We start from the raw sequence: 18,516 nt of genomic DNA, 5'->3' as shown, positions 1-18,516 counted from the left end.
TTCCCAGCACACACATGGCGGCTCCCAACCATCTGTAACTCCAGAGGCTTTGCCACCGTGGTTCCTCCACACAGCCCTGCCCCCTTCACCCTCTGGCCCAGTATCACATAAACTTCTCTCTACAAGAAGGGGTTCACCATTAGGGCTCCTGCAACAGACTGTGTGTTATTTCCTGAAGCCAGACTTGGCAAGCCAGTGAGTGTATTGGGTTCACAGAGAGTTGTGCATGACCCCAAGGCAGCTGGACGATCAAAAGTCTTACCCAGGAATGATGATAATGTCCCCATAGCTGTGTAAATGGGATTCTCCTTTCAGACAATTCCCCTGCACCCTGTGAACTCTATCAGCTCCTGAGGCCGTGAGCAGCCTGGGACCACTCAGATGGGAAGGTGGTGTAGGAAGGAATGGCATCTCAGAGGAGGGCTAATGACAGTCCTCAACCTTCTGTGAAGGAGAATCAACAGGCCCAACCTTGAGGATGTCTTACAGTCTTCATGACTGCCCTCATGAAGGTGATGATGGCTGTTAGGCTCAGAAGAAGGGCCAGTATTCCACTGCACCCAGGCTGACCCCAATGGTGATCTTAGTGTCCTCCTGCCCATAATGTCTCTAAGTCTATTATGTCATAATATGGCTTGAATCATATTCTTTTTTTAAAGAATTATTTATTTATTATGTACACAGTGTTCAGCCTCCATGTATGCCTGCAGGCCAGAAGAGGGCACCAGATCTCATTACAGATGGTTGTGAGCCACCATGTGGTTGCTGGGAATTGAACTCAGGACCTCCGGAACAGCAGTCAGTGCTCTTAACCTCTGAGCCATCTCTCCAGTCACTTGAATCATATTCTTAGAGATTTGAAGTAACAGACTGGAGGACTATGTTGATGTGTCGGTGCTGCTCCAACAATACCACAATGGAGATGGGAGATGTGCAGATCTTCACTGCTTGGCAGCCAGAGGCATGGTGTGGGAACCCATTCTGTAAATGTGTTGCTTTTATTGGCAAATGAATAAAGAAGCTGCTCTCAGCCAATGGCTTAACAGAATATAGCCAGGCTAGAAGAGATCTATAGAGAGAGTAGGCTGAGTCAAGTAGATGCCATGGAGCTGCCAGAGGAAAAAGACATAAGCTGTTAGCCGGAACCTTGTTAGTAGGCCATGAGCCTCATGGTAAAATATAAAATAATAGAAATGGGTTAATTTAAAGGGTAAGAGTGAGCTAGAAATATGCATAAGCTAATAGGCCAAGTAGTGATTTAATGAATACAGTTTCTTTGTGATTATTTCTGGTCTAAGTGGCTGGGAATGTACAAGCGGCCTCCTACAACAAATTGGAGCACCAATGTGGTCTGAAACATTTGTGGCTGACCACTTAGGGTCCTGATGCCTATGTGCTCACTCAGGATCAGTAGGAAACTGAGACCATGCCTGTGGCTCAGCACTCCCCACCTGGGCAGGTGGCAGAATCAGGTCTGCTAGGCATGCAGGAGAACATGGCGGATTCCCACCACCATACACAGAGATATTTCCAGGCCATGCAGTGCACTGCATGGCAGATTTAGCTTTTTCTCAGATAAAAAGGGTTTAAATGCTGCACGGTGCTCCTAGAGTTGAGGTGGTGAGGACAGCTCCCACCAGGCAGCCTCAGAGGCAGTGAGCATGCCTCCTCCACGTGAGACTGGGCAGAGCCAACAGGCAGGGCCTTGCTTGTTGGCCCTAGCCATACTCACTTAGCAAAAAGAAAAAGAAAAAAAAAGACGCTTCTGATCAGAAAATACAGATACACAATAAAGACAGATTTAGATAAAAAAAAAAAAAAAGACCTCTAAATGGGTCACAGTGTTGGATAAATGTACGTAGGTTTGGGAGAGAGAAGAAAAGGGGTATAGAAGTTCTAAAAAGAAGTTTCAATGGCTTTTAAAAAGTAAAACAAAGTCTCTAAAGAGACAAAGTACAGACAGTCATAGATTAAAAGGAGTAAAAAAGTAATAATAAGCCACGTAAAGATGGAAAATACACAGAGAATCTGAATTATGTATATTATTGTGTTTTCTTTGAATTTTTTGACTGTGAAGGAGCTAAGTACAGAGAGACATTTTATTGTATGGACTGCTAACCTAAACCAAACTATATATTTTAAAGGTATCTTGATTCCAAAAATTGTGTCTAAGGATTTGTTGCTTTGGAAAAAAAAAGGTTCTTCTTTTGTTTCCACAGAAGATGAGAACCTGTGGATTAATTCCAGACTAATGTGGTTTGATGGAGCGAGACCCCCAAAAGGTCACCATGAACACCGCCAAATATACTTCACCCAACAAAAAGCAGGAAGCAGTTTGGAGAGAACTATGCCCATATTCCCAAATATTGTTTATAAAGGTTTGTTTACATTTAAAGGGGGATATGCTATAGAAATTTGCATAGGTATGGATCTTGGTTTGTTGATACAAATTTAAGGTCAATTTTGTGTGTGTGTATCTGCTCTTGATTTAGGTATTGTGTTTGTGCAGCTCATTTAAAAATGTAATATATAATTAAGAAATGCAGATTAGTAGATAGTCATCTATAATAGTCAAGCTTGTAGTCAAGTTAGTTAGGATTTTTAGATATATAGAGATACATTTCAGTTAGATAGATATTCTTCAAATCTTTCAGAGACCTTCTGAATATGGCATTTAAAACATTTTAAGAACTTAGGACTTTTCATGACAGTGAGACACATCTGCTCCTGGCAGTACCAATCTACTTCAAGAGGATGATGGGCATTGAAGAGGCTCCATATGGAGTTGGTTAGCCATTTGGGCAAGAAACTGCTCTTGCCTGGACTGCTTGATGAACTGGACATTCAGGACCCACAGAGAAATGACTGCTAAATTTGCCTAAAGGTGAGACAGTCCTTCAGGGTTTCTGTTCCATGAAACAGTCTGCCAGACATTCTGCAGGACACAGAAAGTGACTGACAAACTACCAATATAGGCGGAACTGTCTTTGAAATTTCTGCTTCATGGAAAAGTCTGCCGGATACTAATGGGCCTGTAGGCTGAATATGAATTTCCCAATGTTACAGAAGAACTTTGGGTGACTGTCCAGGCAGCGAGACATCTCTGTCGATTCTAGAGTTTTGGAAGTTGCTTACAATGCACTTCCTATTAACTTAGGTAATATTATATCATTCTAGAGTCTTTGATGGAGTTGAAGAATGGATAGTTATAGTTTTCCTTAGTTATAATAAGAGATGAAGTAGATATCAATATTGTAACTGCAATTCTTGCTTGATACCTGTTTTTGTTATATGTAATTTTACTATGTTAAAGTTAAAACCTTCCTTTTTATTTTTATTTTTTTATTTTTTTGATTTTCGAGACAGGGTTTCTCCGTAGCTTTTGGTTCCTGTCCTGGAACTAGCTCTTGTAGACCAGGCTGGCCTCGAGCTCACAGAGATCCACCTGCCTCTGCCTCCCAAGTGCTGGGATTAAAGGCGTGCGCCACCACCGCCCGGCCCAAAAACCTTCCTTTTTATTTAAGCAGAAAAGAGGAAATGGTGTGGGAAGTCTTCCTATATTTGTTACTTTTATTGGTTAATGAATAAAGAAGTTGCTTTTGGCCAATGGCTTAACAGAATATAGCCAGGCTGGAAGAGATCTATAGAGAGAGTAGGCGGAGTCAAGAAGATGCCATGGAGCTGCCAGAGGAGAAAGAGGCAAGCTGTTAGCCGGAACCTTGCCAGTAGGCCACAGGCCTTGTGATAAAATATAAAATAATAGAAATGGGTTAACTTAAGAGATAAGAGTGAGATAGAAATATGCCTAACAGTGATTTAATGAATACAGTTTCTGTGTGGTTATTTCTTGTCTAACTGGCTGGGAACAAACAAGCAGTCTCCTACAGCAGAGGCAGGAGGATCACTTGAACCCAAGAGTTCAAGAACAATGTGGTGGTGTAGCAAGGTATCTTAATTACTTTTAAATTGCCATGACAAAACACCATGACCGTGGCAACCTGCAAAAGAAAGTGTTCAAACTGGGGCTTACAGTTCAGAGGGTGAATCCATGACCATCACGACAGAGAGGCAGCAGGCAAGCACAGTCTTAACCACAGCCCAGGACAGGTGGGGGGGGGGGGAGAGGAAGGGAGGGGAGCAGAGCACTGCGAGGAATAGTGTGAGTGTTTAAAACCTCCAACAAGGTCACACATTCTAGTCCTTTCCAGACAGTTCTACCAATTGGAGACCAACTGTTCAGACAGAGGAGCCTTTGGAGGTCATATTCTCATTCACCACCACAAGACACTTCTGGATAATAATGATGCCACAAATGGGTTATAAAGGACATAAATTAAAACTGGCTTCTTGAGCTGGGCAGTGGTGGTGCACTCCTTTAATCCCAGCACTCGGGAGGCAGAGGCAGGTGGATCTCTGTGAGTTCAAAGTCACCTTGGTCTACAGAGAAAGTTCCAGGACAGCCAGGCCTACACAGAGAAACCTTGTATAGAGAAGAAAAAAAAACCCTCGGGGCTGTGACTCAGTTGTGAGAGTACCACTACCCTTCCAGAGGACCCAGGTTCTATTCCCAGCATCTACATGGCAGCTCACAACTGCCTGTAATTCCAGTTTCAGTTACAGGAAAAAAAAAAAAAACCAGGGATATTGCCCATAGTTAATCCTAGCCCCTGCAAGGCTTACGTCAGGAGATCCAGTCTCAAAGACTGCTTCCATGGAAATGCATTTCCCAGAGCAGGGGAGAAGGTGCAGTAAAGTGCCTGACACGCAGCATGAGAATCTGAGTTCGGATCCCTGGCACCTTCTAGAAGCCAGACCTACATGTCTGTAGCTAGCTCTGGGAATGTGGAGACAGGTAGGTCCCAAAACTCACTGGCTGGCCAGTCTAGCCAGTGGCTGACCCCGAGTGCTGGGTTCTCCAGAAGGGGCATACTTTGATTGTGTCTTGTCGTGGTAGAGGGGTGGAAGGGCAAGCAAACAGCCCCCCACCTCCTCAACCTCAAACCCTTTTATAAGGTGCTAATCCCATGAAGTCTCAATCACCCTCTTAATAATGTCACATTAGGAATGAATCTCGGAAGGGGCACCGTCATTTGAGTCACAAGAAGCATCACAGTAGGAAAGATGTCCCCAAACAAGATGGCACCTAGTCCTGTGAGCAGCTGTGTCAGAGTCGCCCTCAGAATGCATGGCAGGACAGCCTACTGTGTGCTGTGGTCCAGGGGCCACCGTGTGTCTGTGCCTTGTCGCTGCCAGACACAGCCTGGCCACCAAAAGCTCCTGTGTGGAAAACCGGCCTTTCCCATCCTTTTGCAGGTCATACTCTCTAGGAAGCAGCCTTGGCTAGTTCTTAGGCCAACTAGACACAAGGTAGATATATCTGAGAAGAGGGAACAACAGTTGAGAAAATGCCCCCAAAAGATCGGGCTGTAGACACCCCTGTAGGGCATTTTCTTAATTAGTGGTAGTTGGGAGAGGACTCAGCCCTTTGTGGGTGGTTCCATCCCTGGCCTGGTGGTCCTGGGTTCTATAAGAAAGCAGACTGAGCCGGGCGGTGGTGGTGCACGCCTTTAATCCCAGCACTCGGGAGACAGAGACAGGCGGATCTCTGTGAGTTCGAGGCCAGCCTGGTCTACAAGAGCTAGTTCCAGGACAGGAACCAAAAGCTACGGAGAAACCCTGTCTCGAAAAATCCAAAAATAAAATAAAATAAAATAAAAAAGAAAGCAGGCTGAGCAAGTCATGGGGAGCAAGCCAGTAAGCAGCACCCCTCTGTGGTCTCCGCATCAGCCCCTGCCTCCAGGTTCCTTCTCTACTTGAGTTCCTGGCCTGACTTTCTTCCTTGATGAACCGTGATGTGCAAGTGTGAACCAAATAAACCCTTCCTCCACAAGCTGCTTTTGGTCATGATGTTTTATCACAGCAGTAGAAGCCTCGATGAAGACAGAAGCAAACAGAGACTCATACTGGGGAGAGGATACCTCTGGACGTGGAGGCAGAAGGTGAGGGAACCGCCAGGCAGTGGGCAGAGCCCGTGATGACCTCAGCATTTAAGGCTTCCCCAGAGAGAGTGACACAGAGAGCTGCCCTCTGGGGCAAGTCTGTTTGCAAAACTAGAGTGAGGCCAGACATGGTGACGTACATCTTTAATCCCAGCACTCAGGAGGCAGATGCAGGCAGATCTCTGTGAGTATGAGGCCAGCCTGGTCTACAGAATTCCAGTACAGACAGAATGATACCTTGAGTTCAAGGTCAGCCTGGACTAAACGGCAAGGCCCAGGCCAGAAGATCAGAACTTGCTGAGCAGGTGATCAGGTTGCTCTCCTCCCTTCCTTGGTCGCCTCCTCTGTATTCGTACTGATGACTTCTGCTTTGGTGACACAGAGCCCCTGTAAGGAATGACATCTACCTCTAGGTAGAGACAGAGCTTGCCAGGGACCTCAGAAGGGAACCACCCCTAAGGAGGCAGATTCACCTTGAGATAGACCTTTTCCTCTCAAAATTCCCTGCCCCTAGTGCAGCCCCTGGGAGCCACTATGTGGCTGTTCTGAGGCCTGATGCGGAAGGAACTATTTCCTTTTCCCTTAAGTATCTTTTTCTTCCAGATAATGGTCCAGAGCCTCAACCTCTGAACTAATGCTCTGAACTTCTTCCCCTTTGTCCAGCTTAGCCGCCCTCCTGCCACTACTCTCTGCCTTATCTCAGATGGCATAGCCTTTGCTACTTCTCTCCCCTTATCTCAGATGGTATAGCCTTTGCTACTTCTTTCCCCCACCTCCCCCACACCCAAGCCCCTTCCAGGCAGCTCTGATTTGCTCAGCTTGCCTGCCCTGGAGTTTCCATCTGGAACTCTAATCAATGTCCTCCAACGGCCATTTGTAGCAATTCTTAAATTCTTTTATGAATAAGACTGGGAACCCCAATTTCCCAGGTATCATATGATGACTCTTCTGGGACTTCCCGAGATTTCCTGGAACATTTTTTTTCCTGTCTTTTGGTTAGTTCATTGACAGAAAACAAACTAACCTATTTCTGACACCCCGAGATGGCCATCATTCCATTTGTCAGGGCCTCTGCCTCCATCCTGCAATCTGTTGAACCCACCTGTGATCAAATATTACCCCCAGCTCAGGACCCCAGGCGTCTGTGGAGGGGGAGCATGACCACAGGCAGCAGCCACACAGTCTGTGCCTCAAAGGGCACATCAGTCACCCTGTCACTAACCAGAGCTGAGCACGGTCTGTCTCTGAAGAGGTAGAGCCTCATTCAGGCCACATAAGACAGCCAACTACCTCCCCCAGTTCCTGAGTGCACTACTCAAGCACTGCAGAAATGGGGACCCCCACCCCACTGTCCTGGATGACCACCTCTGCCTGGCAGCTGCTAGTGCTGCGAGAACGGCCTCCTCCAACAACATGAGGGGTTCCGTTCAGAGACATCCCCGTCGTCTCATTTTGGATGCCAACTTTTTGACTCTTGGTCTAGCTCTGGGCAGCAAGTGCTCAATCATATCCTCTGAATTACCAGAAAAGTTCATGTTTTCCGAGAACTCACAAGCAAGACTGTCAGATTCCCAGACTTAGCCCAGGATCTGTGAGATGATGCTTACAGCGATAATGCAGACCTCTCTCACTGTCATGACCAGGGCAGCTGGCTCACCGTGACACAGCCACCCACCCAGGAGGTTCTATGGAAGGTTCCACAATGAGGGAGAGTCCTCCTGCGCAGTTCCCCCCTCTAGAATATTCTCCTTGAGATTAGGTAAAGACCCCTAAACTGGGGACCATAATGGACCAAGTGTCACCATGGGATCCTCAGAGAAGAGGATACTTAGAGCAGAGACTGGGAGACAGGAGCTGCTGGCTCCAGAGGAGGAAGGAAGGGCCTTGTGCTAATATGGCCCCTGAGACTCTGGGACAACGGGACCAGTATGTGCTCCCAGGATCTACCAAAAAGAAGTACCTCTGTTTCATCCAGCTCTCATGGACCTGAGAGGTGAGAGACCCCGCAGAGGTTCATTAGGAACCCAGAGCCTGCTCCATACGTCTGCATAACCAGCTGCCACGTCTGACAGCCCTGGAAGCCATGTCCTGCTGTGTGCCTTCAGCTTGTGCAGTGATGTACCCTCGGATGGCAGAAGTGGCCAAGAGTGCTCCCCTCCCAGCCTTACTGACTCCCAATCCTCCCTCCAAACACATGACCCTGTGATAGTTTCAACAGTGAGACTCAGGACGCTGGCAGGAACCCCATAAGAGGAGGACCAGCATGCCATGGGGCTGAACTTGATGTCCGTGTGGGTATGTGGGAGGCAACAGGATGGGATAGTCGGGGAGATGGGGCAAGGGCCTGAGGCCCAGCCTTAGAGTCCCTTGAGATGGGAAATAAGAGGGCGCACATTGCAGGTAGAATGTGAAAATAGCGTTATTATTGTTGTGGCCTGAGGCATCCCTGCCCGCCCATGCCCAGGCCACGAAGCTTAGCAAATCAGGCACACAGGTGAGGATGCACTTGGGTGTTTACTGGGGGTGGGCCGGAGGTTGGGCCTGGCTGTCACACTTTCTTGGTGATGAATTTGGGGGTGGCTAGCTCATAAATGCGAGGAGACGCCTGGGCCACCAGAGAGACTGGAGAGATGTAGTACGGGTTGTAGCCCTCGTTGAGGTCCTTGCGGATCTTAGGCTGGGCCAGGGAGAGGATCCGTGAACTGGCCACTGCTCTCTTGGTGGCTTCCAGGACCTCCCACTGAGGGCTGCGGTCAGGAACACACTTCTCTGACAGAGCCTTGGGAGCTGGAGGGCAGAAGAGAGGAACAAGGCCAGGCTCAGCCTTCTCAGGCAAAGCTCCAAGCTGGGTCCGCCCACCAGCAAATGAGTGACAGAATTGTGTGGGCCACGCTCACAGTGTCACTTGGAGCACATGGCACTCACGTGCACACACACAGCCATGACCAGAACCGAGGCTGGGAGACAATCGCATGAGCGGCTATGAGAGGACCAGACTCAAACCACACGATGGCACAGGAGTCCATGACAGGGGAACCCAAAAGAGGAGGTGGATTCGGGGGTGCAGGAGACTGTTCAAGAGGACAAGGTTTTCTTTTGTGGTGAAAGAATGTTCTAGAGCTGGATAGGTGATAATTGGACAACTTGGTGAATATATCAAAAACCATCTTTTAAGAGGGTGAATTGAGAAGTTGGTCATGGTGCTCAGAAAGGAGACACAGGTACCAGGGAGAACGTGGATCCTTCTCCACCTGGGCCTGGTGGCAGTGGTGGAAAGAAGACGGCCCTGGTCTGTGTGTTCTACGCCTTTGGCATCACTATGAGATGGGGTACAAGGCTACAGGGCCTCTCCCTGGCCAGCCCATCTCACAGTCCCATCCTCCCAGAACAGCAGCCACAGCCTCTATCAAGTCCCTGTCTGCCTGGGCCCCGGTGAAGATGGACGAGCCCTCCACCCACTCACACACACCAGGGTCAACAGCCCTACTCCTCAGAGGCCCTGGGGAGAGAACTGGAACCCTGTGATGGAGAATCACCATGGAAACATGCCTCTGGGCGTGTCTACAAGAGCCTTTCTCACAGAGCCAGGAAAGAACACCCTGAATGTGGGGGCACCAACCCTGGAGCTGTGCCCTCAAACTGCGGGGTAAACAGTTAACACAAGCTCTGTCCTCAAAACTCAGAAGGACCTCAGGCTGGATCAAGGCTCTACGAGCAAAGGTCCTGGGGCAAAACTGAGCCATCATCTGGGAACCGGCAGCCCCAAGGCAGGAAACTCTACACTCCCTGGACTCAGAGCACCTAAGCTTTGCAGCAATGGTAACGCCTGAGCTTATCTCTGCTCCAGAACAGTTTTGTTGTTTAATATGTATGAATGCTTTTGCCCATATGCACATCTGTGGGTGCCTGGTGCCCTCAGAGGTCAGAAGAAGATGTCGGGTCCCCTGGAGCTGGAGTTACTGCTGGTTTTGAGCTGCCACATGGGGGCTGGGGGGAATTGAATCCCGGTCTGCTGGAAGAGCAGCCAATGCTCTCAGCCACTGGGCCATCTCTCTAACCCCAACATCTGGTCGTTAAAACTGTGAAGCACAGTGTGACAGCGGAGAAGAGCCCCGCCCCCTCCCGCTCTGGCAGGACTGATAGAAGCAGAACTGGGTGCATGCTCCCACACACCGCTAAGCACACCCCACTTGTCAGCAGCAGAGGGAGCACCTGGAAAGCTCAGCGCCAGGAAGTGCTGGTCACAGTCCTTTGGACTGGGCACTCATGTTGGACAGCAGAACCCTAGCCCACAGCGTACACAGTAAGGCCTGGGTGAGAGGGAACACACGCACAAAGGCATGATGCTCACACATGCTCATGCCACCCCGGCCTCACCCTCACCATCTGCTGTTGAGAGAACAAACAGAAAACCCCACAGGCAAAGTGTAAAAGGACAAGTGGATTGGAAGGCATCACCTCAGTGGGCCACCATCCTCCAGAAAGAGACCCGGGACAGAGGCAGCTGGGGAGAAGCCCCCAGCTGTGCAGGCACAGGCCCAGGGCAGCACAGACCAGCGGCTCTACGAGCTGGTGGGCTCTCGGGGCCAGCACACAGTGACCAGAACAAAGGCGCACAGGTCACGCCATGTGCAGAAAGCACGTAAACTGTGCCAGGGTTCCGTTTCTGAGGTGGACAGGGTGCAGGAACGACACAGGAAGGGGAGTCCTGAGGCCAACAACACGCAAGGTATCCAGTGACGGTCACCAAAGCCCACTGACTGCTGTGCCCTGGAAGTCACGGGGCTCCATCGTGCCAACGGCTCAGCCCACTGGACAGTATGAGAGTGGGGGATAGCCTGGAAGAGGTGTATGAACCAGCCCACGCGGGGTCTGGTTATTTTCACTTTCTTCTTTAGCCTCTTTCATTTTTCCTGTGAACAGTACGCATTACTTTTGCCACTGGTGAATGGCTATTCAACTTTCACACAGAAGGGAATCAAACAATTGTTTCAAACCAGCCCTACCAGCTCAGCCTGGCTGCCAGGTGCCTGCCCTCAACCTCATGCCCTGCACCCACTTTGCCTGCTGTACCCTCTGATAGTTGCCAGGTTTCAGACAACCAGTCTACAGCTGCGGGGGATGCAGCCCAAGGAAGGCACAGCCCTGGCAAGTGCAGGCCTCCACCCGGCTGGCTCCTCAGCCACCCCACAGCAGGAGGGCAGCCACTCACTTGCCAGCTGGAGGAGACGGTTATAGTCAGACACATAAGGCTTGGGTTTCGGCATAGGGTCCCACTCTTCCATGAGGATGGCTGGGGGCCTGGGCTTTGCCAGGCTAAGGGTCCGTGGGGTGGGGACTGCCATCTGGGCTGCTCTGGACACCTGGGAAACCTGGAAACAGGACCAGGGGGAAGAGTGAAGCAGACACGATTCCTCAAGTCTGTGGAACAAGAGTGCCCTTCTCCTGGGGAGAAGTGAGGTTCGCAATGTGGTCAACAAGGATTAATGACCTTAGTACACAAAGAACCCATCCAGGGACAAAATGACAGTGCTCTCAGCTGACTCGGAGAAGGAAATCATCAAACGAAATACCAGAAATACTATAATAATAGCCCAGCATGGCAGAACATGTCTTTAGTCTGGCATTGGGGAGGCAGAGACAGACAGATCTCTGTGAGTCCGATCCCAGGCTGGCCTACAGAATGAAACCCTGTCTCAAAATGAATAAAATAAACAAATAAATAATAAACAGAGAGAAAAGAGGCTATCGCTGGTGACAGTGTGGTCGCAGAGACTACAGACACCAGAGCAGGAGAGCAACTCTACACAGCTTCCTGTGACTCAGAGTGAACCTCGCAGCTCTGGCATCAATGCGTAACACACATGCAAAGCCAGCCGGTAGCAATGCTGAGTTCACCTGGAATGGGGAGGCTACGCAGGGGCTGTTGAGGCAGAGGTGGGAGGACATGGAGGGGCTGCTGAGGAAGGAAAGGGAAGCAAGCCAAAAGACATATTCTCCTACGGTATGTTCTTTTTTAAAAAAAATAATTTGTATGTGTATTTGAGTCTGTGCAACACATGTGTGCGCTGCCTTCAGTAGCCAGAAGAGGGTGCCAAATCCTCCGGAACTGGAGTCAGCACAGGGGTGTGCTGTGGGTGGAGCCCAGGTCCTCCAGAAGAGCAGCCAGGGCTAATAACAACTGAGCCCACTGTCCACGGCCTCAGCTTTAGATCCGTGGCTGTGGCTCAACACCCACCTTTGAAAAGCTGCTGCATTCCCCAGCCTGAATCTTCCCTACTGACACTCTCATGGGCCCAGAGAGAAGCCTGCGTGTATATGCTGATACACGGACTGGTTATACTAGCACAGACATGACACTAGCGGGACTTGCTGAGCTCCGCAAGAGCCAACGCATGCAGGAAGACGCAGTGCTAGCCCTGGCGAGCTGGTTTCTGGACAACGGATGGATTGTGACCAGAGAGACCAGGCCAGGGAGCACAGGAACGAGACACACACCAGTTGGGCCTTGTGTAGGACCAGTGTGACTGGGCAAAGCCTGGGCTTGGCTGAGGCTAGCCCCTCACCTGATTCAGAGGGAGCCACTGAGAAGGGTAGAAGGGCTTGGCTGAGGCTAGCCCCTCACCTGTTTCAGAGGGAGCGCTTGAGAAGGACAGAAAGTCCCCCGTGGGGTCTCAACTCCAGGCCAGGGAACCTGGACTCTTCCGAGGGTCCTGGCGACCACAGAGGCCTGAGGGGATTGCAACCCTGAGTCACTGGAAGTGACCTGAATGCAGGACCCAGCAGGAAGGAGGTTGGGTGTGTCACACCGAGTGTGAGGGCAGGGACAGGAGGCAGAGGGTCAGAAGAATCGTCTTCTCATTTGGATCCAAAGGAAAACCAAATTTAAAATTCACCTCTGAGATAAGCAGGGAATTTAGTTTGCTTTTTCATTGGGGGGGGGGTTGTTTTTGTTTTTGAGACGGGTTTTCTACATAGCCCTGACTGTCCTAGAATTCACTATGTAGTCCAGGCTAGATTTGAACTCACAGAAATCCACCTGCTTCTTCCTGCCTCCTCCTACCTCTGCAGGGCTGGGATTAAAGACTTGCACCACCACCATGCCTGACATGTTTTTGGTTTTGGAGACAGGGTCTCTCACTAAAGCTGGGGCTCAGTGACTCAGCTAGACTGTCTGGCCAGGGAACCCCACCTGGGCTTTAAAATTATTTAAAAAGCAGGTTCAAATGACCACACAGAGTGACTGGTCCCATCCCTTTGGGTGGTGTCACTTCTCAGTGGAACCTCACCCTAGCCAGAGGCCAGATGCTGGCTTGACTGGGGGTGGTCCTTGGACTCCGGGGTGGGGGAGGGGGAACCCACCCACTCCGTAAGGCTGCATCCCTGTCCCCCTCACCTACACCCAAATGCAGATGTCCCCCCCACTGGGAGTGTAGCCAGCGCTACCTACCTCAGACATGTCGATGCTCCAGATGTTGTTGCGGACCTTAGGAATAGCCAGTTGCTTCACCCGGTTAGAAGGCTGGTACTCCAAAGTGGATCGAGGGATGGGCCAGATGGGTGTGGTCCTAAAAGGCACCCCGAGTTCCGCCGTCACCCCACACCTCTGGGTCCCTGTGAGGGACTAACAGTGTGTGTGGTCTTTCTAGGATTCTCAGAATGCTCCTGGATGTGGGAGCCAGGGGACACTGGGACATCCAGCAAGGGTCAAAACAGGCCTCTCCCAGATGTCCCGCCTGGAGAGTAGAGTGGCCAGCTCCATCCCTATCAGGATCCTGATGGGGATGAAGACACAGACATAACATGTCCGGCGGCTACCCCGAAAGGCTGAGCTCAAAAGGGTAAAACCGGGTCCCTTGTCCTCCCTGTCTAGGAGTAAACACTGTTACAAGAATTGCTGCTGCGACCTGGGCTTCTGCGACTGCTAAGCCACCTCTTCCATTGGCTGCAGAGGCTCACCCTGAAATCCACTCCAGGGCCAGGGCGTTGCCCCCCCACGGGTGAGGAGGACTTCAGCTTCCTCCCGCTCAGGTGACAACACGGCATAAACACAGGAAACCAGGACTCCACAGTGGTGGCGCAGGACTCGCGTCAGCCATCAGTGGGTATTTATTGTCTCTGTGCACAGAGACAGCGAGCTTTGAGTGGCTCTGAGGACAGGCTTCAGAAAGCATGGCTGTCCTCCAGGTGCCGCCTCTATAGCCTACAGTCAAGAGCAGCAATGACACGAGGCCAGGTTGATCACCTATGGGTGCCGTCCCCTTGACCCCTGAGGTCAGTCCACCGTGGGATGTTGGCTGGGAGCTCTTGAGATCAAGACCCAGAAGTGGGACATGCAAAGCCCATCTGGGAGAGGAAGAGGAGGGCCTCCGAGCTGTGGCGTCTGCCTGCCCTCTCTCACCTGTTGTTGTTGTAATATTCCAGGTAGAACCTCTTGGGCCGCGACAGCTCCTCCACTCGGCGGGATACCTCTGAACAGAAATGGTCCAGTCACCATGGTTACACTGGACCTCAGTGGGAAGCACCCTCCACCCCAGGGGTCCTATCAACCCTCCACCGGTGCAGGCCATAGACATAGGGAGGACAGGCATACATAATACAGTGGACAACAGGACACTGGGACTATAGCTCCTTCCTGTCCAGGGCTGAGCACAAGAGGCTCAGAAACTGGGTTTTTGTTGGAAGTTAGTGCTGGCCTAGGATTTCTAGGGCTTGTGGGTTGTGACTGAATCTGGAGCCCCAAGAGAGACCCTGCTTGCTATGCTCATCCACATAGGAGCTCTTGTTAGGAGTCCGTGCTTTCAAGGAAGATGGATCCCATGGGGGGGGGGGGGGGGGGGGGACTCTCTGTGAAACAAATACTAGCCCTGCCCAGGTTTGCCCAGGAAACTGCCCAGAGCCCCGTGCCCTGTGATGTGTCTACAGGATTCGAGCCACTCAGGGAGGTGGAGGAGGACTGGGGTCCTGGGGAGGTGGGGGAAGACTGGGGAGATGAATCAGGTGGTCCCAGGCCAGGCAGAGGACACCCAGGCTGCCCTGAAGAGACGGGACCTACCGGGGACTGTGATGCTCAAGGTGGTGTCCTCGATAAACCGCTCGGTCCAGTATACAGAAGGCCTGGAATACAGCCGAGCAGCTCAGGGCAGAGGCCTTGTGCCCTGCACCCTGCTGGGGAAAGGAAGCCTAGGGTCCTGGAACAATGAACCGGAAGCTGGGGAACCAGGGAGGACAGCCCGAGGAAACTGGAAGGAGGGCCCGAGGAGACAGAGGTCAGGCCGACCGAAAACAGCGAGTACCAGGGAAAACAGATTGTGTAGAGCGATGCCCACGGTCCAACCAAGACGGGGCAGGTGGGAAGGCAGAGTGCCCCTTGGAGACCTAGGACCCCCAGCGGCACAGACACTGCCAGCGGGCTCAGTCCACAGCAGGGGAGCTCAAGCAGGACAAGCCTAGCACGCGGGAGCCCCCAGCCAAGAGCCCTTCACCCCCAGAACCTGATCCCTGGAGAAAAGGCAGCTCGGGTGTAACCCTGGGGCCTGGCATGTCCCTGACATGGACAGGTGACACAGGGAGGGACACCCCAACTCACCAATACAGGCAGAACTGCAGGTTGTTCTTACGTGGGGAAATCCAGGCATAGCCCTGACAACAGCACCCCTTCCTGCGATGAGACAGGGTCCCAGGCCCTGCCTTTGCCTCTGGGTCCCCACTGGCTCCCAGATTCCTCACTCTCCTCTACTACCCCCCAAGGACCCCACCTTTGGTGTCCTGCCTGATGCCTCCCCGGTGGCCCACTTATTCTCTAGGTGCCCTGCCCATGGTGATGCGGGGAAGGGGAAACGGGTTGGAGACAAGGTTCAGAAGAGCACAGCAGGCCTGGGGCTCCCACTGCCTCGGCACCTCATGGGCCCCAACCCTCACCTGTCTCTCAGGCATTGCCAGTTGGTCTTGGGTTTTGCCAGCTCCAGCAGTCTCCGGCCCTTCTTTTTCCTCCTGCTCTTGGCTGTGGAGATGCTGGGAGTCTGCTCAGTGATGGACAGTTGGCTGCAACAGAGTTTGGTGTCAGGGGTCTACTGGTCCACCTTGACGTGTCGGAGAAACTACAGAACAGTCCCCCACAATCAGGGATCTTTGGTTGGCTCTGGTCTCTTTGTCACCCAGGCTCCACAACATCTGGAAACTGAGCCCTGAGCCCATGGAATTGGAAGAAACCAGCTCCCACCTCCTGGAGCCGCTGAGAGGATGAAGAACAATGCTCACTTATTGTGGAATATTACTTTAAGTATGTAAAGGTGTTACTTTTGTTTGTATTGCGTTTGTTTAACCATGGAAAGATGTGTTGCTTTGCCTGCCCAAGGCCCCTGGTTGATCTAATACGAAGTTAAGCAGGAAACAGCGAGGCAGAAAAGGGATAGGCGGGGCTGGCAGGCAGAGGGAAGAAATAGGAGGAGAGAAGAGGAGAGGGAGAGACAGGGAGACGCCTGGGGCCAGCCAGGCAGGCAACTGCCATCTCAGGAAAGCAGGACACACAGAATGAGGTGACAGATGAAGAGAAACAGGTTAATTCTGAGTTATAAGAGCTAGTGGGGTCAGCCTAAACTAAGGCTGAGCATCGTAACGAATATGAAGTCTCTGTGTCATGATGTGAGCTGTCACTCTCACTTCTCTCAGCAGCGATTACTGGACCCCAACAGCATCCCTGGCCTCTGAGGGGAAGGACAATGAGATGGCCAGGGTGGACTGGTGTGTCAGCACGAGCCTCCTGCTCCCCAACACCTACCTCATTTCAACTACTTCCACCTCCAGCTCTCGACCACCATCCGGATTGGGAGCCTCAGCTAGCTCTTCCCCGGCCACCTCTTCCTGGGGAATATCTTCCTCCGGGTCTTCTGATGCTAGCCCTGAGGTGGCCTGGGAGCCCTGGAGCCAGTGGCTGTCAAATGACGTGCTCTGGGGGCCCACACTACCATTCTCCAGACCGCCATTGTTCTGCCCACGCTCTGACCCCCCTGAAGTCTTGGTCTCCGGGACAGGGTTGCTGAGCAAACTGGCTCTGCGTTCACCGAGTTCCCCCATGTGCTTGGTCCTCCTAACCCTTTAACCCCACTCCTTCAACACCCAAATGGATATGTGGTTGCCACAGTAACAGAATGTCCACCCATGGATTCTGAGGCCCCATTCCATCCAGCCTGGGAGTTAAGCCTGAGGTGCATGGTTCAGGATCCAACTATACATGTCTTTCTTTTGGAGTGGGGAACAAGGGGTGACAGGGTCTCGCTATATAGCTCAGGCTTGCCTTGAACCCAAGCTCCTCCTGCCTGCCTCCAGAGTGCTAAGATGATCCATCTGCACTGGACTCAGTGCAAGCCAAGACTCAGATCTCACCAGAGGCTGCACCTCTCCCATCGATGGGCTTGTGGGTTCCACAGAGATTTCTAGGGACAGGCTCTTTCTTTCTTTCTTCCTTCCTTCCTTCCTTCCTTCCTTCCTTCCTTTCTTCCTTCCTTCCTTCCTTTCTTTCTTTCTTTCTTTCTTTTTCCCTCAAAGAGAGCGCATCTCTTCTTCCTGGTTAGAATTGGGTCTGTTTTTAATGTCTGATGCTCAAGCAGCCACTCTGTGACCACGGAGCCAGCTAATCGGATAGCAAGTGACCAAGATGAGGCTTCCGTTTCTGGGGCTTCCAAACTGTATGCCCTCAGAGATCGTACGTCCTCCTCTGGTAGCCGAGTCTCAGGTCCTCACAGCTGTGTCCTCCCCTGGTAGCCGACTCTCAGGTCCTCACAGCTCAAAGCACCATGACATGAGAAGACTCCGCCACCAAGCTATGTAAGAAGCACCTTCCAAATACGCCATCTTGCATCCTCACAAATAAAAATATGGCTATGACACAGGGTATGGCCAGCACATCCCCCATCTCCAGCCTGGAAGTGGAGGGAGCTAAGGGCACTGAGGACCTTGGCCCTCATCCCATGGCTCGAGAGCCTCCACCTGGGTTGGGACTGAGAGGAGGTCAAGGGGCATGTGGGAGAGGCCGCACTCAAGGGAGCTGTGGTAGTTTGTATGTAATTGACCCTAATAAGCTCACAGGGAGTGGCCTTGTTGAAGGAAGCGTGCCGCTATGGGGACAGACTTTGCTCACTCCCTGACACAGCCCACTTCCTGTGGTTTTCTGATCCAGATGTTGTCAGCATATGTCTGCCTGCACACCACCATGCTCCCTGCCATGACAACAACGGACTGAACTCCAGAAACTGCAAACAAGTCATTCTGATTAAACGTTTTCTTTTATAAGAGTTATTGCAGTCATGAGGGTCCGAGACCTCTGAGGGAGTAGACCCAAGCCAAGTCCTCTGCCTGTCTGGGTACCTCTGAGTCTGGGAACTCTGAGGGAGTAAGCCTGAGCCAGGACCTCTGTGGGTCTGGGCTTCGGTCTGGGATGTCAAAGGGAGTAGGCAGGAATGAGATACTTCTGCAGGTCCAGGCGTGAGTCTGGGACCTCTGAGGGAGTAGGCCTGAG

General features: G+C 51.5%; 1 protein-coding gene across 1 annotated transcript; it reads right to left on the bottom strand.

Annotated features, from left to right (window-relative positions):
- Window positions 1–8,450: 8,450 nt before the first annotated feature.
- Spmap2 (sperm microtubule associated protein 2) lies at window positions 8,451–17,075 on the bottom strand. Its single transcript, XM_050123323.1, has 8 exons — window positions 16,780–17,075; window positions 15,921–16,043; window positions 15,589–15,660; window positions 15,055–15,116; window positions 14,401–14,470; window positions 13,450–13,567; window positions 11,212–11,371; window positions 8,451–8,786 (listed from the first exon to the last, which is right to left on the bottom strand). Exons 1-8 carry the CDS (start codon window positions 17,073–17,075, stop codon window positions 8,548–8,550), a joined length of 1,140 nt encoding a protein of 379 aa, XP_049979280.1. The 3' UTR covers window positions 8,451–8,547.
- Between the last annotated feature and the right edge of the window lie 1,441 nt (window positions 17,076–18,516).

The sequence above is a fragment of the Alexandromys fortis genome, unplaced genomic scaffold (assembly GCF_014885135.2).
Source record: "Alexandromys fortis isolate MF-2015 unplaced genomic scaffold, M_Fortis_MF-2015_v1.1 scaffold_221, whole genome shotgun sequence".
Classification (NCBI taxonomy): Eukaryota; Metazoa; Chordata; class Mammalia; order Rodentia; family Cricetidae; genus Alexandromys; species Alexandromys fortis.
Note: the sequence above shows the minus strand (reverse complement) of the source record. Positions and strands in the feature narration are given on the sequence as shown.

Excerpts from the sequence above, each read along its gene's own strand:
- Spmap2 (XM_050123323.1), bottom strand. The coding sequence starts at position 17,075 with ATGGGGGAACTCGGTGAACGCAGAGCCAGTTTGCTCAGCAACCCTGTC. Across the intron at positions 14,471-15,054 it reads CTTGAGCATCACAGTCCCCG|AGGTATCCCGCCGAGTGGAG; the intron begins GTAGGTCCCGTC and ends ATTTCTGTTCAG. Across the intron at positions 13,568-14,400 it reads GAATATTACAACAACAACAG|GACCACACCCATCTGGCCCA; the intron begins GTGAGAGAGGGC and ends GGTGCCTTTTAG.